Source organism: Elephas maximus, chromosome 20 (assembly GCF_024166365.1).
Source record: "Elephas maximus indicus isolate mEleMax1 chromosome 20, mEleMax1 primary haplotype, whole genome shotgun sequence".
Taxonomy (NCBI): Eukaryota; Metazoa; Chordata; class Mammalia; order Proboscidea; family Elephantidae; genus Elephas; species Elephas maximus.
In genome coordinates, this window is record NC_064838.1 from 59,378,472 (window position 1) to 59,404,295 (window position 25,824).

At 44.9% G+C, this 25,824-nt stretch overlaps 1 protein-coding gene across 4 annotated transcripts in view; it reads left to right on the forward strand.

The window, feature by feature from the left end:
- CACNA2D3 (calcium voltage-gated channel auxiliary subunit alpha2delta 3) overlaps positions 1-25,824 on the forward strand; it is a 1,053,043-nt gene that overhangs the window by 965,768 nt on the left and 61,451 nt on the right. For all 4 annotated transcript variants that reach the window (XM_049863210.1, XM_049863213.1, XM_049863211.1 and 1 more), the window contains 3 exons: positions 2,497-2,567; positions 21,232-21,307; positions 24,388-24,440. In XM_049863210.1, the coding sequence (XP_049719167.1) occupies positions 2,497-2,567; positions 21,232-21,307; positions 24,388-24,440 (200 nt within the window). The remainder of the gene's footprint in view (positions 1-2,496; positions 2,568-21,231; positions 21,308-24,387; positions 24,441-25,824) is intronic.

Sequence of the window (25,824 nt, forward strand, 5' to 3'; positions counted from 1 at the left end):
TCGAGGATACTAATATTTCATAATGAAGCCCCTTATAAATCATTACCAAAAATGCTTGAGTCCTTCACAGTGTGATAGGCCCATTAATGCTTATTAAATTAGTTAACTGTCGTTAAGTTTGGCACCTTATGGTCTGAGCTTGACGGTTAAGCTTGTAAACAGTGGCTCCAGGTAAGAGGAGGAAGTGTGCTCCAGTTTCCTCTCTTATCCCCAAATATGATGTGGGCTTTAAATATACCTTTGAGGTGAGAAAAATCACACTGATGTGAGGAAAAAGTATATTGTTGAGACTCGAACTGCCCACTGGCAGGCTCCTCAGATGCTGAATATCACTGGACCTTGGAGAGTTGATAGATATCAGGTAGAATGAATGAATCCATGAAACAAAGCAGTCTCTGAGGGAACAAGGTCTGTAAGGAGCTGCCTTTTATTCACCTCTGACCCCTGGCATCCCCGTATGTGTCAGAGTGGAACCGTACTCCGTCGGCTTTTGTGGTTGATTTTTTTGATGCAGACCACCAATCCCTCTGAGGCACCTCTGGGTAGACTCACACTGCTAGCCTCTCAGCTAGCAGCTGAGCACAGTAACTGCTCGCCCTACCCAGGGACTCCAACAAGGTCCACAGGCCTAGGGTGGTATGGCTTCTTAAAAAAAAAATGTTGCTATCCAGTCGATTCCTACTTGCGGCAAGCCCGTGTGTGTCAGAGTAGAACTGTGCTCCACAGGGTTTTCAATGGTGGTGACCTTTTGGAAGCAGATTGCCAGGGTTTTTTTCTGAGGCATCTCTGGGTGGATTTATGGCAAGATGGTGTGTGTCCTTTTGGCTGGGAAGAGAAACACTGAGACATTCAAGAATCAACGGTGCAAGCGTCCAAATTACTCAACTGTGAGAAGTTGCTCTGCCCTCCTGTCGTAAGCAAGTAGGGTAGAGGTAGGGTAGAGATGGGAGCCTGTTGCCGGGGTGCGGGAAAGGCTTGGTGCGTGTCTTCCATTGGTGATTCCTGGATCCTACGAAGCCACAAGCGCTGCAGGTGGGCTCTCTTCCCCAGCACCTCTCTGTGAAAGAGTCCTGCAGCATCACCCCATGAGCCTGCCAGCGCGCTCAGCCTGGGCTTGTTGGATGTCGTCTGACTTCCTGCTCCCCAATTAGGATAACTCTTCTTCACCTAACAACCAGTTCCATTAACACTTGCACATTTACACACATGGAATACAAATGTCCTTCTTGCTCCTGGTTGCAGTGCACACCCACAGGTTTTGGAAAAGGTTCCAAGTTTCCCTAGAGTGAAAAAGGCAACACTCGGTATTCAGCCAGGGAAATGTTTCCTCCTTCCTCCTTTCTTTCTTGACTTTTTGCTGAAGTCCGTTCTGCCTGAAAACTCCCAGGTGCATGGTTGAGCCCGCTTATTTGGTTGTAATGGAATTGGGGCTTTGTTAATACAAAACCTACAGAATGTATGTATTTGGGAGTGTCATGTCCCCCCAAGCCCGCAACGCGGAAGCTGTAAATCCTCAGAGCGCTTACAGTAGAGATGGGGGTTCTCTGTTGGTCTACCCTGGCTCCTCCCAGGGTATTGGCAGAGGAAGGCTGTTGCCACCAAGCTCTGTTCTGTACTGTATACGCCCTCCCCCATTGGACACCATGGATGGTTCCAGGAATCTGGAGGGAAGACGCGAAGATGTTAACTTTTCGTTCCAGCATTCAGAGATTGCAAATCCCAGCCATCTCCAAGAGCGAGACTTGCAAAGGCACCAACTTGGTGGTGGGGATAGAATTGGTAGGCCCCCAGGGACCCGAAGCTGTGAGGTAGGAGATAACAAGTCCTTTGATTGGCTGTGACCTCTCCTCAAGGAGCTGGGCAGTCTTACTCTTTGTCAACATATTAACTGCCTGTGGACAGAATGGGAGTGTTCCTCAGAAAGTGATTGTGAGAAAGGGCGGATTCTCAACTGCAGGAAATTTATAGGGCTGATGAAGAGGACTGCTACAGCTCCCTAAACAGGGCATCAGGAATTATAAACAGTTCTTTTTATTACTCTCCAGGAAGCCTGTTCACAGCCTGTTTCTGTCTATATGCAGTAGTGTTTTAATCACAAGGGACTGAGTACAGATTAATGCCTACTCCATCCAAGGGTGCTGGTGTGTGTGTGTGTGCGCGTGCGTGTGTGCATGTATGTGTGTGTACGTGTGTGTGCGCACATGCGTGCGTGTGCATGTGTGTGTGTGTTTCAGTTCTGACATTCAGCGCATGTTACCCATGCCTGTGGAAGCAGTCACGTCTGCTCACTGGTTTGCTCTGTTACCCCATAGTTTATCACAACTCTTAAGGCCTTTTCCACTTTGATGTAACAATAGTCCGGAAAACTTACTTTTCGCTCTGTGAAAGGCAGTCCTGTCCATTCCAGGAGAGACTGTGTCTGCTGTCATTTCTTCCCTGATGTTCGGGTGCACTATTTATCCACGCTTCCCCCATGTCTTCTTTTCTTCCCTGCAGACTGGAGACTTTTTCGGTGAGGTCGAGGGTGCTGTGATGAATAAATTGTTAACAATGGGCTCCTTTAAAAGGTAAGGATTTTATGGTCCCCTGCACTGCCCCCCCCACCCTGAAAAAGTTTGCCTAAATAAAATAAAACACACCGAGGTCAAACAAAGCAAGCCCAGACTTGACCCCACGGCCCGTTTTTCCTTCTGCCCATGCTCCGGAAGATCTTGCTGAAACATGACGCCTCTGGCCTGAGTGTTCAGGGTCTTAGAAACTCAGCTCACAATAAGCTTCCTGTTCACCCAGCACAGAGTTTATCGGAGGCCAATATTGAAGTGGGGTCTGACTCTGACGTGATTATGTGTCTTAAGCAAGTCACTGTGAAGAAGTGGAAAACGTTTTTTACCTGATCGGAAAAGAGAAGTCTTGTCTGTCTCACACTGACAAACCGAGGACACTTGCTAGGAATCTGGAACCCAAAGATGGGGGGCCTTATTTGGAGACTTACTGATACATTTTTAGAAAATCAAATAAAAGATCTTAAGACCTGCTCCCAGATGGTGGTGGTGGTAGCTGTATGCCATAGAGATAATTCCAAGTCATAGAAACCCTATAGGACAGAGTAGAACTGCCTCATAGGGCTTTCTAGACTGTAATCTTTATGGGAGCAGATTGCCAGGTCTTTCTGCCTCAGAACAGCTGGTGGGTTCAAACTGTTGACCTTAACTGTAGCTCCACCAGGGCTCCTTGCTTCCGGATGGAGGTAAGTTTAAGTCTGTTGACAAAAGAAAATCTAGTTTGTGTCAGATTCTGCAAGTAGCAGGTACTACCCAACTGGGTTGTGAGAACGCCTGTTGACCCCAAATGACACTTGTGTAGGATGTCTTGTCCCCTGCCCCATGTCCTTTGTGGGCAGACTAGCTATGCTTTTGGGAACACTAAGGCTGTGGGAAAAACCATCACCCCATGAGATCAGGATGCCAGTAATGTTTCTCTCTTCCTTTGGCCTCCCAGGAAGAATGGTAGCCTTTGAAGTGGTGCTTTAATGGGAGTATTTGGTGCTGGTAAATATATAATAGCCGGAAACACAAGGATGGACCTCCAGCTTGCTTGTGAGATCTAGCTCACACTGGCTGCCAGTGGGAATGGCGATCCCCAGTTTATTATTACTCCCTTCCCAGCTGAATGGCCAGGAAGTGTTAGCTCGGGAAATCGGACTTTTAAGCCAGTCAGCAAGACCAACTGAGAGCTGTGCTGAAAGCAAGGAATTCAGCAATGATGATCCAATTTTTGAAATTCCATGCCTTGTTTGTGCCAGAAGCAGGGAAAAAAGAAATGATATTTTTTTAAAAATTGGCATAACTCCGGTGATTCTGCAATCTTGGCCACAGCCGCTTGCCCTCAGGCCTGCCTGGACCAGGTTGTGCAGTCTGCTCAACTCTCCTTTGCGGGTTCAAGTCCACTCTTCTCTTTCTCCAGGAGTCGTTATACACATGCGTGGAAACTAGCTCTGCTCATAGCTGGGCTTGGGTGATTGTGGAGTTTTCCATGACTTCATAAAGCTTCCCACGGCAGCTTCTGGGTTGTCTGCCATCCAGGGCACCACTAATGTTTCATATCTTTATGTGAATGGGTGCATTTGTATCATGTTAACTTGTTTTCAACGTGGTGGGAGGAGGAGGCAAAAGATGAAGAGTAATCACACACGTGTTTCTCATTGCGAAGCATATTTTTCAACTTCTTTAACAAAGCCATTTTTCCCCCCTTTTCCCTCTTGGATATTCCTTTCAAACTGTTAAATAGAAGAAAGGGAAAGGTTGTAGTGGAATTTAAAATTCCAAGCCTTCTCCTTAATGTGGGTAAAACGACGGCTGGTATGAATCTTGAACTTTCTTTTACTACTATGGTAGCTAACATGTTTGAAAAAAGAGAAGGGCTAGAAACTGTACTCAGTTGTAACGCAGCTGCTGTCATCCAGGATCTGGATGATAAACCTCCTGGGCCTCTTTGAAGGTCCCCCTCCATGGGGCCAGTAGAGCAGTGAGAGTAGATGAACTGGGTTCAAATCCAGACTCTGACATTTATCAGATACACAGCCTAGAATACAAGTTGTCTCTCCAAGCTTTGGTTTCCTTACATGGAAAATGAAAATGATGATAACAATTACTTCCAAGGGTTGCTGTCGGAGTTAATGAGATAATAATAACCAGAAAGTGCTTAGGACAGTGCCTGGCGTGTATTAATCCATCTTCCACTGCTGTCGAGTCGATAATTTTTTTTTTTGGCATATATTAAGGGCTCAATAATTTCTAGCTGCTGCTGTGATTTTTGTTGTCATGGATCTTTGCTTGGTCTTGGCTTTGCTTCCTGCTTGGCACAAGGTGATGTTTCTTCTGTGTTCATGCATCTCACGACAGGCCTTGCCTGACACCTGGGATGGAGACTCTAGTGTTGGAGGACAGCAGGCTTGGAGTGTAAGTTCCGTTCAGAGAAGATCTGCGTTTCAAAAACACTGAAAGGGTGTAGCCAGAAGTAACTTGGCAGCACTCTGGGACAGAAGCAATGCACCATGATAAACCAAGCCAAGTCCAAACATAGGGTACATGGAGGCTCAGTTGGTTTGAGTGAGTCCAGGTAAAGCTCAGGAGCAGATCACTGAACCGATCACCCATCTCAGCAACCTGGACTGTGCCTGGCTGGCACAGAGCTTCTCAAATTGGTCTGCTTGTGCTCAGTCCTAAAGAAATGAGTTCTACACACAGGAGTCCTAAAAACCATCCCTTTTTCAGCCTCCCCTTTGTCTTTCTCCCCTGGTGCATCTTTGCTGCCTCTCTCTCTAGGGAAGTGAGGCAGTGCTTACCTGTGTAGCAGTGGGACCTGTCCCTCATTGCTCTGACCACTTACCTGAAGATTGTTCTACTTGGCAGGACCAATGGAGGGAAAGACCATCCACTTCTGGGTCTGCACTGACCTGTGGAAGGGAAACTGCTGATTGATGTGAGCAAAATAACAATTGGAGACCGTTTTAAGAAAGTGCCACAGCAGTGTGGGTGAAAACAGTCGAGGATGCAAAATTTGTCTCTGTTGATCACCTTAGCTGAGTTCTTTGACAAGCGTTAGGCATAATTGTGTCCTCCCAACTTACATGTGACATAGTATCCAGGGGTCTAATAATATACCAATAGCTTTGGCATGTTGTTGTTGCTAGGTGCCGTCAGTCGGTTCCAACTCATAGCGACCCTGTGTACAACAGAACGAAACGCTGCTCAGTCCTACACCATCCACACAGTTGTTATGCTTAACCCATTGTTGCAGACACTATGTCAGTCCATCTTGTTGAGGGTCTTCCTCTTTTTTTGCTGACCCTTTACTTAGCAGGCATGATGTCCTTCTCCAGGGACTGATCCCTCCTGATAACATGTACAAACTATGTGAGATGTAGTCTAGCCATCCTTGCTTCTAAGGAGCATTCTGGTTGTACTTCTTCCAAGACAGATTTGTTTGTTCTTCTGGCAGTCCATGGTATATTCAGTATTCTTCACCAGTATCACAATTCGAAGGCATCAATTCTTCTTCGGTCTTCCTTGTTTATCATCCAGCTTTCATGTGCGTATAAGGCAGTCGAAGACACCATGGCTTGGGTCAGGCACACCTTAGTCTTCAAGGTGACATCTTTGTTTATAACACTTTAAAGAGATCTTTTGCAGCAGATTTGCCCAGTGCAATGTGTCTTTTGATTTCTTGACTGCTGCTTCCATGGGTGTCGATTGTGGATCCAAGTAAAATGAAATCCTTGATAACTTCAATTTTTGTCTGTTTATCATGATGTAGCTTACTGGTCCAGTTGTGAGGGTCTTTGTTTTCTTGATGTTGAGGTGTAATCCATACTGAAGGCTGTGGTCTTTGATCTTCATCAGTAAGTGCTTCAAGTCCTCTTCACTTTCAGCAAGCAAGGTTGTGTCATCTGCATACCACAGGTTGTTAATGACTCTTCCTCCAATCCTGATGCCCTGTTCTTCCTCATACAGTCCAGCTTCTCAGATTATTTGCTCAGCATACAGATTGAATAGGTATGGTGGAAGGATACAACCCTGATGCACATCTTTCTTGACTTTAAACCACTCAGTATCCCCTTGTTCTGTCTGAACAACTGCCTCTTGATCTATGTACAGGCTCCTCGTGAGCACAAATAAGTGTTCTGGAATTCCCATTCTTTGCAATGTTATCCATGATTTGTTATGATTCACACAGTCGAATAACTTTGCATAGTCAATAAAACACATGTAAACATCTTTCTGGTATTCTCTGCTTTTAGACAGGATCCATCTGACATCAGCAGTGATATCCCTCATTCCATGTCCTCTTTGGAATCCAACTTGTATTCCTGGAAGCTCCCTGTCTATATACTGCTTCGGCATAGAATGACGGTAATGATACCTGTGGCTGCCTTTCCTGAGCACCTATCATGCACCAGGCCTAGTTTGAGCTTGATAGACCTTACCTCTGATATTCCTCCCCACAACTCTATACAACAGGTATAAAGAGGACTGGTTACATAATATGCAGGCCCCAGTATAAAATGGGAATGTGGGGCCCCTTGTTCAAAAAGTATGAAGAATTTCAAAAGAGCAAAAGCTAATCATTACAACAAGCACAGGGCCTTTCTAAGTGCAGGACTCTTGTGACTGCACAGGCACACACCCATGAAGCTGGCACTGCATATAAACATTCCCATTTTGTAGGTGGAAAAACTGGGGCTTAGAAAGATTAAGAACTTGCCCAAAGTGTCTATGTAGCAGAGCTGGATCCAATTATTGTGCAGTCTGAACACAGATAAGAATTTTATAGCTTCTGCCCTTTACCTGGTTCAGTGTACAATAGGATAGTGCACAGAGTTTCCTTCAGCCTCGTATGAAAGGTAGAGGATATATGAGGAAGATATTGGCTCACCAGTGTCTTATCTGGGCAAGTGGGACTTTCAGGGTGGGAAGGCATCTCATATGCTATCATATGCTGGTCAGCTTTTTTGTGTTTAGGACAGAGAACTTCAAATACTTTCTCATTCTTACCACTGAAAGTAAGTGGACTCCCTGAGTGGTGACTCATGTAGGATTTTTCATTGTAGCAATTTCCGTTGTCACTTATATGCATGTCTAGTAAAAGCCTTGCATTCATGTTCCTCAAAACCGAGACTCCACGGTTATCTTAAGAGGGCATTGGTGTTTAGTGGTAGAATTCTTGCCTTCCATGTGGGAGACCTAGGTTTCCAGGGCAATGCATCTCAAAGCACAGGCACCACACATCTATTAGTGGGGGCTTACACGTTGCTATGATGCTGAACAGGCTTCAGCTGAGCTTCCAGACTAAGACAGACTGGGAAAAAAAGGTTACTTTTCTTCCAAAAATGAGCCAATGAAAACTCTATTCCATTGTGCATGGGGTTGCCGTGAATGAGGGGCCGACTAATCAACAGCAGCTAACAACAACAGCAAACCAAAAAAAAAAAACCCATTGCCGTCTAGTCAATTCTGACTCGTACCAACCCTATAGGACAGAGTAGAGCTGCCTGATAGAGTTTCCAAGGAGCGCCTGGTGGATTCCAACTGCCGACCTCTTGGGTAGCAGCCGTAGCACTTAACTACTATGCCACCACGTTTTCCACAACAAAAACAACATGGTTCTTTTTGCTGTCATTGGTGGTGACATGTCCCTCTTGCAAGCACTAAAAGAAAATTTAGTTTCAAAATCCTTCATTAGGATTCATTTATTTTTCTCTCTCTTACTTCTACTGATGCAAACTTAACATTGTCGAATATCCAGGGATACATGGGGGAAAAAATACAGTCAAAGGCAAATATTCAAGGTTCCTGATAGGGCCACCGTGAAACTCTAGACTTACGATGAGAAGACCTCAGGTTGAGGGCCAGATTTGCCACTGTGTGGCCTTCGACAGGAAACCCTGGTGGCATAGTGGTTAAGAGATGTGGCTGCTAACCAAAAGGTCGGCAGTTTGAATCCACCAGATGCTCCCTGGAAACCCTATGGGGCAGTTCTACGCTGTTCTATAGGGTCGCTTTAAGTTGGAACTGACTCGATGGTAATAGATTTTCGAGCCTTTGACAAATTCTTCATCCTCACTGAACCTCAGCATCTTCCTCACCTAAATAGGGACCTCTAGGGATTTTTTAAGAATCACCTAAAGTAAGATATATGAGATGCCTTGCAAAATGCAAAATAGGCGATAAAATTAGCCCATGCATTGTGTCTCCAAATATCTGAAAGCTTCCCCCCCCCCCCCACTTTTCTCTGTTGTTGTTTCCACTGTTGTTAGATGCTGTCAAGTCACTTCCAACTCACAGCAACTCTATGTACAACAGAAAGAAACATTACCCGGTCTTGTGCCATCATCATGACTGTTGCTATGCTTGAGCCCATTGTTGCAGCCACTGTGTCAGTCCATCTGGTTGAGGGTCTTCCTTTTTTATGCTGACCCTCCACTGTACCAAGCATGATGTCCTTCTCCAGGGACTGATCCCTCCTGATAACATGTCCAATGTATGTGAGACGAAGCCTCACCATCCTCGCTCCTGAGGAGCGTTCTGGCTGTACTTCTTCCAAGATAGATTTGTTCATTCATCTGACAGCCCACTGTATATTCATTATTCTTTGCCAACACCATAATTCAGAGCCATCAATTCTTCTTCTGTCTTCCTTATTCATTGCCCAGCTTTTGCGTGCATCTAAGGTGATTGAAAACACCATGGCTTGGGTTAGGCACACCTTAGTCCTTAAAGTGACATGTTTGCTTTTTTAGTACTTTAAAGAGGTCTTTTGCAGCAGATTTGCCCAGTGCAATGCGTTGTTTGATTTCTTGACTGCTGCTTCCTTGAGTGTTGGTTGTGCACCCAAGTAAAGTGAAATCCTTGACAACTTCAGTCTTTTCTCCATTTATCGTGATGTTGTTTATTGGTCCAGTTGTGAGGGTTTTTGTTTTCTTGATGTTGAGGCGTAATCCCTACTGAAGGCTGTGGTCTTTGATCTTCATCAGTAAGTGCTTCAAGTCCTCTTCACTTTCAGCAGCAAGGTTGTGTCATCTGCATTTTGTTTCCACTAATGACCCTCAAAAGATGGTTACTACATAGCCGTTCCCTCCACAGCATAGCTTTGTGGGTGGACCTCTGGGCCTGGGCTCCATGGAGCATTAGCATTCCCTGGGGAGCTTTTAAAACACACCTGTGCTCTGCTGCAGCTACAAAGTGATTCCTATTCCGCTGCTTTGAGGATGGAGCCCAGGCACTGATGCCTTTGCAGAGCTGTCCACGTGATTCTTATGTACAGCAAGGGCAAAGAATGACTAAGTTAAAAGCATCTGAGTACCAATCTAGATACTGCCACTTCGGAGTTCTCTGACATTTGGCAACTTTAAATCAATAACTTTGAGTTTTCTCTGCAGCAAAATGGGGCTAAAAGTGTTGGTCATATACCTGCCAGTGAGGTGTCTCCAACTTGAGCTCACACGCATGCTCACAGCCTGTCCTCCTGAACATGGGAAATCAATGTCTCCCATTGTGACCACAGGGGAGAGGCTTGCAGAGCCTGCTCGGCTGACGTGATGAATCATATCCCAAAACAGGGGTTCCTGCATGCCAGCGACCTGACCCAAGACCTCTACCACCTTCTTTTCCTCCACTTCCTGCATATCTGTTAGACTGTCCAGAAAACAAACAAAAATGTCTGATTGAATCCCTTTCCTAGCCAGAAAAGACCCTAGCCCATCTTTCTGATATTTGCTTCTCAGATTATCTTCTGGGATCTGTATCCTTCCCTTGGGTGTGTTGGTGTGAGGGGACCCGACTTCACTGTCTCTATGGGGGTTAGCTCTCCTAGAGGCCCCAGGGGACTCTCTTGCTCTACCCCCACTAGAGCAAAACACCAAGGATATAAGTAGCAAGAACAAAACACAGGTTTAATCTGTAGTAGGGATCCTCCTATAGGCAAATGCTCAGCAGACTGCTAATAAGACATGAAAAACAGTATCTCTCCTACCCTTTTCCCATTTGACCACCTCTCTTTCCTATACCTGCAAGTAATAGGAGCTCTGGTGCCGTAGTGGTTAAAGTGCTCGGCTGCTAACTGGAGGGTCAGCGGTTTGAATCTACCAGCCACTCCATGAGAGAAAGATGTGGCAGTCTGCTTCCATAAAGAACACAGCCATGGAAACCCTATAGGGCAATTCTTCTCTGTCCTATAGGGTCAGAATCGACTCGATGGTTTCGTAAGGAATAGAACACACCCCTCCCCCCTCCTCCATGTTCAGCTGAGTTGGGCTTTAGCCTGGAAATGAAGTGCTCGTTGTTAGGTAAAAGGGACAAAACTAACTTTTAGAACATTTAAACCAGGGCCAACTGAAGGGGAAATTGATATGAATTTAATATGAAGCCCAAGCAAAGAGGAACAGCCCTCTAAAAGCGGGTAAAGAAACAAATGCTCACTGAAGGGTGCAAGAGTGGCTGCAGCTTCTATCAAACACCCAGAAAGTGGGCGCTTGCCCTAGAAATTTTGCTTTTGCCAGACACCCCTGTGGTTCTGCCAAAGAGCCTTCCATTGTTCCTTGTGTATCTAATTTTGCTCAAGGAAGGAAGAACTAGTTAGCGTATACCTGGCCTCTGGCTTACAAAGACAAACCAGGTGCTGTCAAGTTGCCCTCGACTCATGGCAACCCCATGTATGTCAGAGTAGAACTGGGTTCCATAGGGTTTTCAGTGGCTGACTTTTCGGACGTAGATTGCCAGGCCTTTCTTCCAAGGTGTCTCTGGGTGAACGTGAACCTCCAATGTGTGTTAACCATTTGCGTCACCCAGGTTCTCCTGCAGAAACTGCCCCGTAACAGTTGTTTAGCCTGGGGACCCACCAGTAGTCCCTATCTGTCTTGTCCCTGGTCTTTCCTGTTTTCTGCTGCGCTTGGTGCAACATACCTGAGCTCTCACCCTCCAAAACCACTCAGACTTTCCCTTCAGGGCCCGGAGAATGTCCTGCTCACCCTGCACTCCACACGTTCATTGATGTGGTTAACTTTGTAGAGTTTCACATAGCGGCTCCTTCTGCTATTTAAATCACCTTTCTAAAAAGCTGACACAGTCAGGTAGAATTCAGGACTTGGACCATTTCTACCCGTCTGTATACGGTGGAACTCCCCTGCCTTGATGGTGGGAGTCAGCAGGCTTTCTCCATCTTTGGTAATTTCATTATATTTCCACGAAATACTCTGGCCCTGCAGTCTAGAGAGTGTTAAAGGAAAAGTCTGTTCTGTTTGGATGGCGGCTTTGCTTTAATGCCGAGGGCTCCACTGATGTTGAATACTCAGCAGTGCACGTAGTGAATGTAATGGCTTCTTGGCTTCCCGTTGACCTGGCCATGTCCACAGAAGTATGCTTTGTCAGAGGTGGTGTGTGAGGGGACAAGGAGACGACTGGCTTGGACAAGTGTGTTTCTGGGCCAAACTCTCTGGAATGCAGAGATGGAGATTCCAAAGGACTGCTCTTTAAAATCCTAAAGCTGCTGCTCACAGACCCCCTAGTTACAAAAATAACAATAACTGCCCTCATCTTCAGTGTAAGAGCAGCAGATCTCATTTTTCATTTACTGAATACTAACTATAAAACCCAAACCATAGCCATGGAGTCAAGTCCGACTCATAGAAACCCTATAGGACAGAGTAGCACTGCCCCATAGAGTTTCCAGGGAGTGACTAGTGGATTTGAACTGCTGACCTCTTGGTTAGCAGCCATAGCTCTCAATCACTGTGCCACCAGGGCTTCATACTAACTACAGGCAAGGCATTACTCTCAGCACTTTATATGCATTACCTTAATTAGTCCCCCTAACACCTTCATGAAGTCATCACTATCATTTCCATTTTACAAAAGAGGAACTACACGTGGAGGCTCAGAGCGTTTCAGTAACTTGTCCAAGTTCACCCACAGGGGTGAGTGATGGACATGGAATTTGAACTCATGTCTCTTGGATTCCAGAGCATGTTCTCCAAATCATCACATGTCCTTTCTCTTAGTTGGAGCAGGCTAAAGTATGTCCTGCAGAGATTGTTGTATTTTTTTATATTCGTGCTTGTTTTTCCTCAAGAGTTAGTGAAAGAAAGTCTTTCAGTCAAACTTGAAGTCCGGTGTATCTCAATTAGGACCTCGCTCTTTTACATGTAGTAGGAAACTCCAAAATAACAGACATAAAGAACACGGGAGTCTTTGTCTGTATAATATGACCCAAAAACCAAACTCATTGCTGTGGAGTCGATTATGTGTCATAGCAGCTCTATAGGACAGAGTAGAACTGCCCCATAGAATTTCCAAGGAGCACCTGGTAGATTCAGACTGTCGACCTTTTGGTTAGCAGCTGTAGCGCTCAACAACTGCGCCACCAGTATTTCCCTATAAAATATGAAGGGAGTCTAAAAATGCTAATTTGAGGTATTATGTAATCATTATGAACCCAGGACTCCAACTTTTTTCTCTACTTTCCTTCAAGATGGCTTTCAAGCTTGAGATTACTTCATGATCCAAAATGGTGGCTGAGCTCCAGCAATTGTATCTGCAATTCAGACTGGCAGAAGGAGGATTCAGGGAAGTCCAAAAGGCCAAGTCAAATTTCTTTATTAAGCAGCCTCCCATACAAGAATTCTGCTTGGTCACGTGGGTCTCACCTGGAAAACTGCACAGGGAAAAGTCAGATTCTGCTCCTAAGACAGAAGGGGAGAATGAATATTAAAACCAAAACAGTTGCCATCAAGTTGATTCTGACTCATGGTGACACCATGTGTGCAGAGTAGAGCTGTGCTCCATAGGGTTTTCAGGCTCATTTTTTGGAAGCAGATTGCTAGGCCTTTCTTTTGAGGTGCCTCGGGGTAAGTTCAAAATGCCACACTTTTGGTTAGTAGTCAAGTGCTTAGTCATTTGTACCGCCTAGGGACTCCTAGAATGAATGTTAGAAGACTACTAGTCTCTGCCACGTCCAGCATGCCCTAGTTTGCTTCAAATCACACAACTCCTCTAAATATTGAACCTGGATGCCTGTGATATCCACTTTGAAAATCTCCAAGAAATGAGGCTGTGTTCACAGCTCCTTGTTTCAGTCACGCTCCACATGCCTGGCACAGCCCTGAACACAATGTTCATAGTCACCATCTGACTCACCTGTCTCAGTGCCCCCTTTCCCCCCCTCAGTCAACCAAAGCGGGAGCTCTCATAATATGTATTGAGTTTGATTGTAATAATCACGTAGTAACAATGACCCCAGCAACATCACCATGCCTCAGTCCTGATGCTAAGTGTCTTGCGGGCATTATTGTGGTGCAGTTGCTCTGAAATGGAGACGTGACTTCATGAACTTGGGGGAGTCCATAGAAGCACCCCCAGCATCCAAGTTTCACACCTCAAATGGATTTTGTGTTAACTCATCCCCCAAAGCAGGATCCAGCTTTTTCCTTCTACTTCCTGCTTAAACAAAGAAGCCCAGGAAAATTAATCTTTTCGATGTGGGATTAATTGTGATTCCATCTTCCCTTTTAGTTTAACAAGTAAAGCTAATTTTCATGGAAGGGGCCAGGTGAAGGGGCAAACAAGCCAGCAACTGGGTGCAGTTACTGGGTACCCATGCGTGTCGTCCCTCACCCCAGGGGTCAAAGCAAATATGGCAGGGAGGCTATCATGGGCTGAATTATGTCCCCCCAAAAATGTGTGTATCAACTTGGTTAGGCCATGTGTGGTTGTCCTCCATTTTGTGATTGCAATTTTATGTTGAGAGGATTAGGGTGGGATTATCACACCACCCTTACTCAGATCACCTCCCTGATCCGTGGTAAAGGGAGTTTCCCCGGGGTGTGGCCTGCACCACCTTTTATCTCTCAAGAGATAAAAGGAAAGGGAAGCAAGCAGAGAGTTGGGGACCTCATACCACCAAGAAAGCAGCACCAGGAGCAGAGCGTGTCCTTTGGACACAGGGTCCCTGTGGCTGAGAAGTTCCTTGACCAGGAGAAGATTGAGGACAAGAACCTTCCTCCAGAGCTGACAGAGAGAGAAAGCCTTCCCCTGGAGCCTACACCCTGAATTTGGACTTGTAACCTACTAGACTGTGAGAAAATAAATTTCTCTTTATTAAAGCCATTGTGGTATTTCCGTTATGGCAGCACTAGATAACCAAGACAGAGGGCAACACTCAGCTTTGAGTGGGGACACATGGGCCACATTCCTTCAGAGCTCCCCTTCTCTTTGGCTCTGGGGCAGGGCTGCTCTTAGTCCTTGAGGTTGGCAGATACACCTATCTAGTTGTTGGGTCAAGGAAGAGCCCTGAAGTTTACCCAGGCTGGCCCTGAGCCCCAGGAGATGTGTCAGGTTGTATGTATCCCTGTTCCTGTCTGCAGGGCACTTAGAGTTGTGTTGGGAGGAGAAGGAACAAACACACAAGACATCACTTGCCAGCGGGGAGTACTGCATTTGAGAATTCATGGCTATCAACACTGGCTGCACCTTACAGTAACTTGATGAACTTTGAAGAAGTAACTGATACCAGGTCCTCAACCCACACCAGTTAAATCCTGGGAAGAATGGCAGGGTGATACCTGGGCATTAGCATACACCTTATATAAAGTTTTTGAAGTTCTCCAGCTCGTTCTAAAAGGTAGCCAGGGTTGAGTGAACACCACTGTTTTAAACAAATGCCAACCTGCATGCTCACAAATGTGAGGGACTTAGGAACTGAGGGTAAGTTTACATCCCCTTTTCTGGCCAAGGGTTGGGAGCCAACTGGTCAGGAGCTAACAACAGCAAATAACTTTAGACCAGTGACTTCACCTCTCTGAGCCTTGATTCCTCATCTACAGCATGCGGTCATGCCTCTGGCGGCAAAGATAATGGCTGCTTTGCAGGCAGAGCAGTTTTTTGTTTTGTTTTGTTTTTTCCATTATTGTTCTTGTTAAACTGGGTGGGATATGCACGTGATCAGTATCTGCAACTTCCATGTGGATTATCAGCACCTGCCAGTGAAATGGAGTTGTAGCTGCAGACCCCCTGCTTGATCTACAGAATGAGTGAGCCTATCTCGTGGCTCCCCTAGGGCTCTGTAGTGAATTCTGAGTGGCCCCAAACCCTGAGTGGCTGGCTTCCGACCGACGCAACCACGTGTGGCCCAGTCTCTGCTGATGATGGGTGCTCACCAATGAAACTTGCTTGGCTGATTTCCAGTTGGAGGGCTCCAAGGCAGCAAGGCCAGGGCCATTTAAACTCTGCCCCACAACTGCGGTAGATGTGCAGCGCTGAGCTAGAACAGCTGAGTCTCAGTAAGGACTTGCTGTGGGGCGAGGTGGTGGCAGATGGGAGAGGAGGAGGAGAGCATCTTTTGGATCTTAGCAGGTAGGTCGAGCTGCCCACTCCCCTGGCTCTCTGAGATATAAGAACCACTAAGGGCTTCCCATTGAAACAATGCCTTTGTTTATTAGGAATTCCCCCATATTCTTGCCCATTCCCCACTATGGACTTTTTCCTTGCAAGTTGCAAGCTGCCCCAGAGAACCCATTTTGTAGTCCAACAAATAATATGTACTTTTTACACGCTGGGTTGGTGAATCATTATCCCTTTCTTAATTTTAGATTCAAAATTGTTGATTAATGTGTCAGGGTGGGTCTCTTGTCAGATGGCCCCCCTTGTCCTGCTTTTACTGCTTCATTTGCAAACAGATGTTTCAGGATTGGTTTTAGGAAAACCATGTGGCCAGAGTCAGAGAATTCAGTGAGTCACGGCAGTACTTCCTGAGCACATCCAAAAAAACCAAACCCATTGCCATGGAGTCAATTCCAACTCCTAGTGACCCTATAGGGCAGAGGGGAATTGCCCCACATGGCTTCCAAGGCTGTAGCCTTTACGAAGCAGACTGCCACATCTTTCTCTTGGGGAGCGGCTGCTGGGTTCCAACCGCTGACCTTTCGGTTAGCAGCCAAGCACCCTAACCACAGTGCGCCAAGGCTCCTTTCAGGGGCACATAGTAGGCGTTTCATAGCGGCTCACAAGCCTTCATTAGCTGAGTTTATGCCTTTGAAATTCAACCTGCTAATTCTTAGGATAAATATTTGTCTCGGTCATGATTTCTGATCAGTTGGAAAAGAACACTCTCAGGAAAGTGCTTTAAATGACTCCTAAAAAAAAAAAAAAATTTTTTTTTTTTTTTTTAAGGACTGGGTCTGTCCCCCATGGCTCTACGGGACACAGGGGCATGCGGGGCTGCAGGACTTTGTTTTGTATTGCTTTGAATTTCTTCAGAGACCATATCTGCCGTCTGTCACGGTTTCAAAGAGACCCGTCTGGGGACTGCAGTGATGCTAATGATAAGGTCCCAGGCTGTGGCGTGGTTGAAGTGGCCTGGTGGTGTTGTCATGGGGATTAAGGCATGTTATCTGTAATGAGGATACACTCCCCACCACTGAGCGCAGTAGCACACAGCACCAGTCTTGGGCTGGGCTCAGTTCTCGGGGTTTATTTTAGAGCTGAATGAAAGCAGGCAATTATCGTATTCTTTAACTATAATCAGCCCAACAGGATACAGGTAGCCACAAAATGTAGTTATTTAAAACAGTAACAAAATCACTTCGAAAAGGGTAATAATCTGGAAGTCTCTCTTTCTGCAACGTCTAATTAAAGCTGTCTAAGCGTGGAGAAGACGGGAGAGACTTGTTTTGTAACCTCCTTGATGGCAGCAGTATCAGGAGAGCCTCCTTTTCAAATTAAAGACAGGGACCCTGGCCTGGGGACTACCCTGGAGCAATTTCCTTTGGCCCCCGCATGTAGGCTGGAGTCTTTGAAACCGATCCAAGGAGAGTCCCAAGATTTCTGCCATCCCTTCTGCGAGAGCAGTGGCCATGTGTGGGGAACTCACAAGGCTGGCCTCCCTGGTCCAACCTGGCCTGGGGACCCCGTGACAGCTTGGATGGAAAGTCTGATTCCGGATGTTGGTTATGAGGCCTTATTTGGGGCAGCATTTCCTGTGACGTTCCGGGAAGATGCGGGGATGAGGCATAGATCTGCATTCTAGGTGTCTACTAGTCAGGGCCTGCTGCTAAGCAGACTGCAGGGAAGGGTGGATTCAGTTTGGTCCCCATGTGGCTTTGGTCAAGTTCCTTAGTCTGGTTGAGGCTTGGTTTGGCTCTTAGAATCTGTCTTGTAGGAATATGCTAGAAGAGTGCCTTGCTCATCGTTGCTCAGTAGACATCAGCTGTTGTTATTACGGTCATTGTCTAAGAAGCCCAGTGTTACGGATAGAACTGGGGCCCCCACAAAAGATATGTTGAAGTCCTAACTCCTACATCTGCGAATGTGACCAAGTTTGAGGAAACAGGGCTTGTCTTTACAGATGTTATCATTTAAATGGAGGAAGTCATACCTGAGTAAGGTGGGTCCCAACCCTAATCCCTTCTGAGTGGCATTACATAAAGAGGAAGAACAGGCATGGAAACAGCCACAGGCAAGGGGAAGGCTCCATGTAAAGACTCATCTCCACCTCATCGAGTGCCTAGCAGATGTCTGGGGCTGCCGGAAGAGACAAAGAAGGCTCTTCCCTTGGAGTCTGTGGAGAGAGAGCATAGATCTGCCAACTCCCTGAATTCAGACTTCTAGCCTCTAGAGCTGTGAGAAAATATATTTCTGTTCTTTAAAGCCACCCACTTTGTGGTACTTTGTTGTAACATCCCTACGAAACTAAGACACAACCTGTCTCTAAGTTCACCATAGTGTGGTGGTTTGCATGTTTCTATGATGCTGGAAGCTATGCCACTGGTACTTCAAATGCTATCAGGGTCACCAGGGTGGACAGGTTTCATTGGAGCTTCTGGACTAACACTAGGAAGAAAGGCCTAGCGATCTACTTCTGAAAATTGGCCGGGGAAAACCTATGGATAACAACAGAAAGTTGCCTAATATAGTGCTGAAAAATGAGCTCCCTAGGTGGACCCGAAAAACAACCTGTTGCCATTGAGCTGATTCCCACTTTTAGTGACCCCATGGGGCAGAGTTGAACTGCCCCATGGGGTTTCCAAGGAGCAGCTGGTAGATTCAAACTGCTGACATCCTGGTTAGCAGCTGACCTCTTAACCACTGCGCCACCAGGGCTCCTAGGTGACGGTACTCAAAATACACAGTGGCCACAACAGTGGACCCAAATGTACCAATGATCATGACGATGGCCCAGGACTGGGCAGTGTTTCATTCTGTTATATATAATGTTGCCCTGAGATGGAGCCAACTTGATAGAAAGTTTATAGTAACAACAAGGAAACTGAGACACCCACGGACAGAAGTTTCCACATCTCTTGCTAACCCCAGCACAGCTTCTGAGGAGACGTTCTAATGAGAAAGAGGCCTTGGGGCTCACTGGGAGACTGTGTGACCACTGGTGCCCTCTGGGACTTTGCTGCCCGAGGAGTGCTGTAAACTCATGGTCAGGAGCTGGTTTCAGTCTCTGTAAAAGTGGCAAGTGGCATCTAACTTCACAAACCAAACCAAACCCATTGTGGTTGAGTCGATCCCAACTCGTAATGACCCTAGAGGACAGAGTAGAATCTAGGAAATTCTCAGCTCAGGGACCCTGGGTCCAAGGGGCAGACTCTGCTCTTGGCTTTCTTCTTGATAGCAGTGAGGTCCTCCTCCAACCTCTGGGATTGGCTCCCTTTAAGCCTAGTGGGTTGGTAAAACTGACCAATCCCGTACAAGGGTTCCATGCACCTTATTTGCTTTAGCAGGCTGTCCAATCCCCTTGGTGGACCACGAGCACCTATTTCCATAGTCCCACTCAATCATTTCATGGGAGTTACAAGACCATGGTTAGAAGGGCCATGTAGCAGTAATTCATTGTGCTGTAGTCTCGATTTGGTCAAATGTGGCCAGTTTTCTATTTGTGTTTAAGGCACATCTATAATGTCTCTAACTGGCATCCAGGTGAAGGAGCCCTGGTGGCACAGTAGTTAAGTGCTCAACAGCAATAGGTTTGGTTTTGGTTTGGCTGTTCAGATGAGGAGGCCTGCGTATTGTGTTTTGCAGTTAGCCTCCTGTCTCAGCAGTGTCATCGCGTATTCAAGATTCATTTAATCAGGCATCCATTCATTCATCTGACCTTGTTACACCAGATGGCTTTTCCATGCTGAGCGCTGTGCTAGGTGCTAGGGTTCAGTGGTAGAACAGGTCCAACACCAAACCCATGGAACTATCTTTTTTTGTGTGTGTGGCAAAATATTTATAATGTGAAAGTTGCCTTTTTAACCATTTTTAAATACAGAATAAATATATAATTAGCTTCACAGTGTTGTGCAACCATCGCCGCTGTCTACTTCCAAAACATTTCATTACTCTGAAGAGAAACTATATCTTTTAAATAGTAACTCTCCATTCGTCCATTCCCCTAGCCCATGGCAACCACTGATCTACTCTCTCTCTGTGCATTCTAGATGTTTCATGTAAGTGTAATAATACGATATTTGTCCTTTGGTGACTGACTGACTGACTTCACTCAGCGTAATGTTTTCAAGGTTCATGTCATAGCATGTATCGGGACTTCATTTCTCTTTATGGCTGAGTAATATTCCATTACATGTTTATGTACCACTTTTTGTTCCCCATTGAGCTTTTATTCTAGTGTTTATTCTGAGCATAGCAATTCAGTATATTTAACATTAAGCATTGTGCACTCTAGAAAGGAATTCCTGTAAGAAAATTTCATCCAGCTGTTTAGAAGCACATATATTGAGATGTTAAAATTTCACCTGGAGGTGTGATGTAACTCAGGCTGGACTTGAAGTATCTGTCCTTTGGGGGTTCAGAAATGGGGTGGGTGGGGGGCTGGAGGGCAGGTTGGGACTGCATGCCTCCTTTGGCTACAGCTTCCAAGCATGGGATAAGGTGCGCACTCCATCTAAGTACCATAGTGTGCTACCAGAAACTGCCAACCGTCTTCCCTGTGTAAAGCTGTTGATGGAAAATTAAGATACCTGGGAAAATTTAAAAGTAAAACATTTTTGCAGCTGAGTAAAGGCTATAATTGAAGCAAGAGCTGGACTTCTATCACCAATGGCAGTGGCGGGGGGGGGTGTCCATTTTCTTGTTATGAAGTGTGCAATCTTCAAAAGTAAGAATACATTCACTGTTATGGCGGTGGAGGAAGAGGTGGGTTACAGCTGATGGGCCAGCTGGTTTCCAACAAACAGCCAGTTTTCTGTGGACATCTTTATCTAGCCTATTTGGTAGTACTTGAGAGAAACAGAAAGATCCTGCCATTTCTGAACCCAAGGAGGCCCTTCGTAGCTCTATTTGACTTGGAGACATGGTCCAAGTGGATTCTTTCAGGGGCCCAGCATCCAGTACAGAACAACATATTTCCTTTGGAGTATCCTGATCCATGCAAACTGTCCTTGATTAGGCCGTAGTGACTCTCATCACACCGGGACTCTCACCTCCCTCCATCCTTCCCAGTACCTATATCCTCTTTGTTCTTCAAGTTCCAAGTAGTGACATGACTTGTGTCTCCAGTCCTGGAGTTTTCCCAGGTAGATCTCTGTTTGGCACTCCTTGTTAGGCCTACATTTGTGTTTGTCACTGTTGTGCTCGATGTTAGCATTAGTAACTATTTCCCTTGCTGATACGCAGCAACATTTGGTCCCTACGTTCTCCCCTTTAGTCAAGCTCTTTCTGTTCTTTCCTATAGAATTACCCTTTATGATTACCAAGCCATGTGCAGAGCTAACAAGGAAAGCAGCGATGGCGCCCATGGTCTACTGGATGTAAGTATGGTGCAGTTGCTCAGAGAACAGCTGCATGTTTCTGTCTGTCTGTTTGTGTGAGCGTATCTCCTGATCTTAGAGTGTTAAAGTTTATCTTAAAAAAAAATGAATGTTTAGAGGTATTTACTGCCTTTATTAATTAAGAAAAATGCTTCTTTTTAAGCCCAAGTGCCATGATTATATGAACGACAAACAGGTCTAAAGTCTTTGATGGATTGACGTGGGAGCACTCTTTTGATGGGTAGAAAAAGGGAGACATTTTATGGATTCTCTTGTCTTCATATCAAATAGAATTGTGTTTTCTTTAATAGAAATCTCCCTTTTTTTAATATAGCTGTTATGCTATGAATTAATTCATATTTTGACCATAAATTCTCTTCCCTAGTTGCGCTGTTACTGGGTACCAGCATCATTTTCCCTTGAGCTGGTTCCATTGCTGATGTCACGTTTGAAGATCAGTCAACACTGTGATTGTAACATGAGAAACTGGTGTTCAAACCGCCAGAAATGAACTGTTATAATTTACCTCCAGCTTAAAAATGTAGTTTACAACGTGCAGACAGTATAAATTTGGCCACCGGTAACCTGCAAACACATGAAAAAGAAATAACATCTGCCTCTGCAGAGTCCCACGTATGGCTGTAAATAGAACCCTTCCAAATTATCATTTTGTAAATACCAAAAATTAACCTAGACTTTAGTGTGAAATGGAAAATTTTAAGTCATTTTGGTTTTAAAATATAAATGTGTGCCTTCCCAATTGCAGATGTAAGATCTTAAAAAAAAAAAATACGGGGGGTTATTTTAAACCAGGTATTTAACATGGTTCTCTTGTACCGAGGGAGTGAGAAAATGATTCAAAGCCGGAAGTTTTTTGAGAGGCAACCAAGAACTAAGACTTAGAAGTGTTGAAAAATACTGCTTTTCAGCGAGACTCACTGTGTCTTTTAAACCCAGCTTCCCTAACCTTAGCATGAATATTTCCAGACTTAAAAAGTTCCCAGGATATGTTTTCATCATTAAGCTTAAAAGCTCAGTGGCTTTAACTTAACCTTCTGAATGATAACGTGCGTTTTAATTTTTTAGTCCTGTATTTACATGATCCCTTTGACCACCCATCTATTGAACCAGCGTCTGCCATGGATTGCTCAAGAGCCTTTCCCCCGGCCTTGAGATGAGCTGCCCTGTGCTTCTCCCTTCCCAAAGCGCCCATGAGCCATTCATTCATTCATTCATTCTCTCCCTGCTCTAGCCCATACTACAATGACTACTGGAATGTCATTGCCCGTCCCAGCAGGTACAAAGACAGAACTGTTCCATAGTCTGGCCACCAGAATCTTTTTGAGAAAAAGATGATATTTTTTAAGCCACAAAATGTAATGGCTAAACCACCACAAGACTGCAAGGTTGCTTTTTTCAGCTGCAGTTAAAAGTTCACATCCTTGTCTGACCCTGGTCCTGAGGGTCCAGAGCCCTCTGATTCTGGGACTGATGTAGAGGCACGCACTCAAATCGGAGCAAGAGATCCACAAAATCTAGAATCTAGGTGAGCTGGGGAGACCCTCGGTAGATTTTTTTTGTCCTTTAATTTTTGTTATTGTTGTCATTTAATTTCTTTACTTAGATGGTAAACTTTCAAGAATGCTTCCAACCAACCAACTAGCCAATTGCTGTTGAGTCGGAATCGACTCGTGGTGACCCTGTGTGTGTCGGAGTGGAACTGTGCTCCACAGGGTTTTCAGTGGCTGGTTTTTTGGAAGTAGATCACCAGGCCTTTCTTCTGAGGCACCTCTTGGTAGAACCTCCAATCTTTTGGTTAGCAGCCAAGCACATTAGGCATTTACACCCCCCTGGGACTCCCTAGGAATGGTTACCACTTGCTGTCAAGTTAATTCCGACTTATAACGACCCTATAGGACACAGTAAAACTGCCCCATAGGGTTTCCAAGAAGTGGCTAGTGGATTTGAACTGCCAGCCTTCTGGTTAGCAGCAGAGCCCTTAACCACTGTGCCACCAAGGCTTAAAAACAAAAGGGGGGGGGCTTAGGGGTATATAAATTTGTTCTTATTTTATTTAAAGCTAGGTAATTCCCCATTTCTGCTTCTAGTCCGTATAATTAAAATGCTCAGAAGGTAAAATTAAGCAGCCATTACTTCAGAAGCCAGGATTTGGCATTCTGATTCTCTGAAATGTAAACACAACCAGAAAAGGTTCTGAGGTTTCTCTGGACTTGCCTTCTGGTGCTCGGGCTTTGCCAATGTCATTGCCTGTCTTGCAAGTTTGCCCACCACTCATATATCTGGCATACCTAGGCACAAAGAACCAACTGAGGGGGAGACTTGGTATTTTCCAGAATTCAGAAGATTGAATTATCTACATAGGAAATAGCACAGAGTAAACAATCCAACTGCTTTTTTTTTTAATTAAAATATTCTGAAATAAAGATTAGGCTATCAATGCCTTCTTTTATAGAATGAAGGGGATTTTCTGCAAGGATAAAAACACATGTTTATATGGTTATCGTTTTTTTTCCCCCCAAGTCCAAATATGTAAGTGTGAGAAAAGGCAGCTTTAATATTACATAATTCACGGGAGACATTAAAATCAAGTATACGAAATTTGTGCTTGTTTCGGTGACTGTCATGCAGTGATGGAGAACAGGGAATCACCTTTCCTAGAGGCAACCCTGCGAATTACCATTTGGAATTAGTTACATGGTTCCAGGTCCTCAGCATTAGGCTGCGAAATATTAGCCCCTAGAGAGTAAAAAAAAAAAGGTTTAAGCATTGTTTGCTGAACTTCCTTTTTCCTCCCAGTGATAACCCTTGTATTAGAGCATGTTTATTTTACTTGTAAATCACATCTCACTACAGGGGAGTTCAAAGTCTCGAACTGTTGGTTTTAGGATATAGTATCCAACCATTTTCTTCCTTTAGCTAGAGCTTCACTTTTTTTTTTTTTTTTAACGTGATATCAATCTCTCTGGAAGAATAACATTGTCTTTATGTAAAGCCTTAAGTTAAACCACAGACACTGTATATGCTACATTGTTTTTAATTAATTGAATTCTTCTCTTCAGCCTTATAATGCCTTCCTCGCTACAGTAAAATGGATAATGACAGAACTTGTCTTGTAAGTACATTTGGCTACATTTTTACAAAGTATTATTGCTTGGCTTTTTATATCATAAAGTGAATTGAAGGAGGAGGTCTTACGTTTTTGATAACCACTAGTTTCATAAAACTCTGAGGTAACCTCATTGAACATCTCAGGGTATTGAACACTGAGATCCCCAAATTGTCTTTTATTAAGTTATTCACGGTCACCACTTATGCCTTTATGTCATTGTTTAGCAGACTAACAGTTTGCTGTACACAGACCCAATTTATTTATCGTGGTTACTGTTAAATTTAACGTGACTGTCTGGCTGTTTTTCATGCAGCCTGGGTGGGCTGTGGTCAGAGGAGCAAGCCGCCATGGACGTCCACTGTGCTACTTGGGATGTCCTGGCATTTGCTGGAGTGGGAGCTTGTGCCGTCCTGGGGCTTTCCTCAGGTGTGCGTTCATTGTTCACCCTGCCAAATTATGGCCCTGTTTGGAAGGTGCTGGATGCATCTGTGAGTTAGGTCAGTCTTTAAATGGCACAAAGATGAAAGGCATGACTTCCAGACGAGATATCAGACACATTACAGAAATACAGCGTCACACCAGAGGGAAAAATTCCAGGGACAAGCATGTGAAATCGGATCGTTTAGCTGCACCAAACTCTCTCATTCTGAACCCCACCCCCTTATGTCTGCAGCACAATGGGTTTGAGTCAGGGTTTTGTTTCTGTTTTTGTTTTTTGGCCTTTGATGAACAGACATTGTCTTCTTCATGGCTTAGTGTAAGTGGTATTAATTCAACAAAGCTTATAAATGCCAGTGAGGAGTAAGGTCTCTGTAAACATAGGGACCAAGAAAATACGGTAACAGATAATGGTGGGATTCTGACAAATGAGCTGCTAGGGAGAGTAGCCATGAGCCTGAAAAAGAAATAACTGACTTTTGATCTTATACTACTTTTGCATTCTTTAGTAACAATTGAGAAATTCTGGTTTTCATGAAGTGCATTTTGGCATAATTTAATAGAAAGAAGTTTGTGTCCCCATTCCACATACACATTAAGCTTAAACAAGTTTGAGTTGCACTCAACATTTTGAGAGCATCCTTTATTACTGCAGATTATAGCCGAGACAGAGGAAAAGGTTCTGTTGGTGTCTCCGAGGCAAGGTGTAGAGAGAGAGCCCCCTAGAAACTGGCTTTTTACTATGGAGTCAAAATACATGGTATAAGGGTGCTTAATGAGAAATACCATTACTAGAAGACTGTTTTGTCTGTAAAGCAGGGCGTTTCTCCACAAAGAGTTCTCGAGTCTAGGAAAACCTAATTTGGGGGGACTGGCTAGCACTGGTGATAAAATAGCCTTTCACAAGTGTGATAAAAGCTGGTGAAAATCCAGTGGTAACCGCACCAGC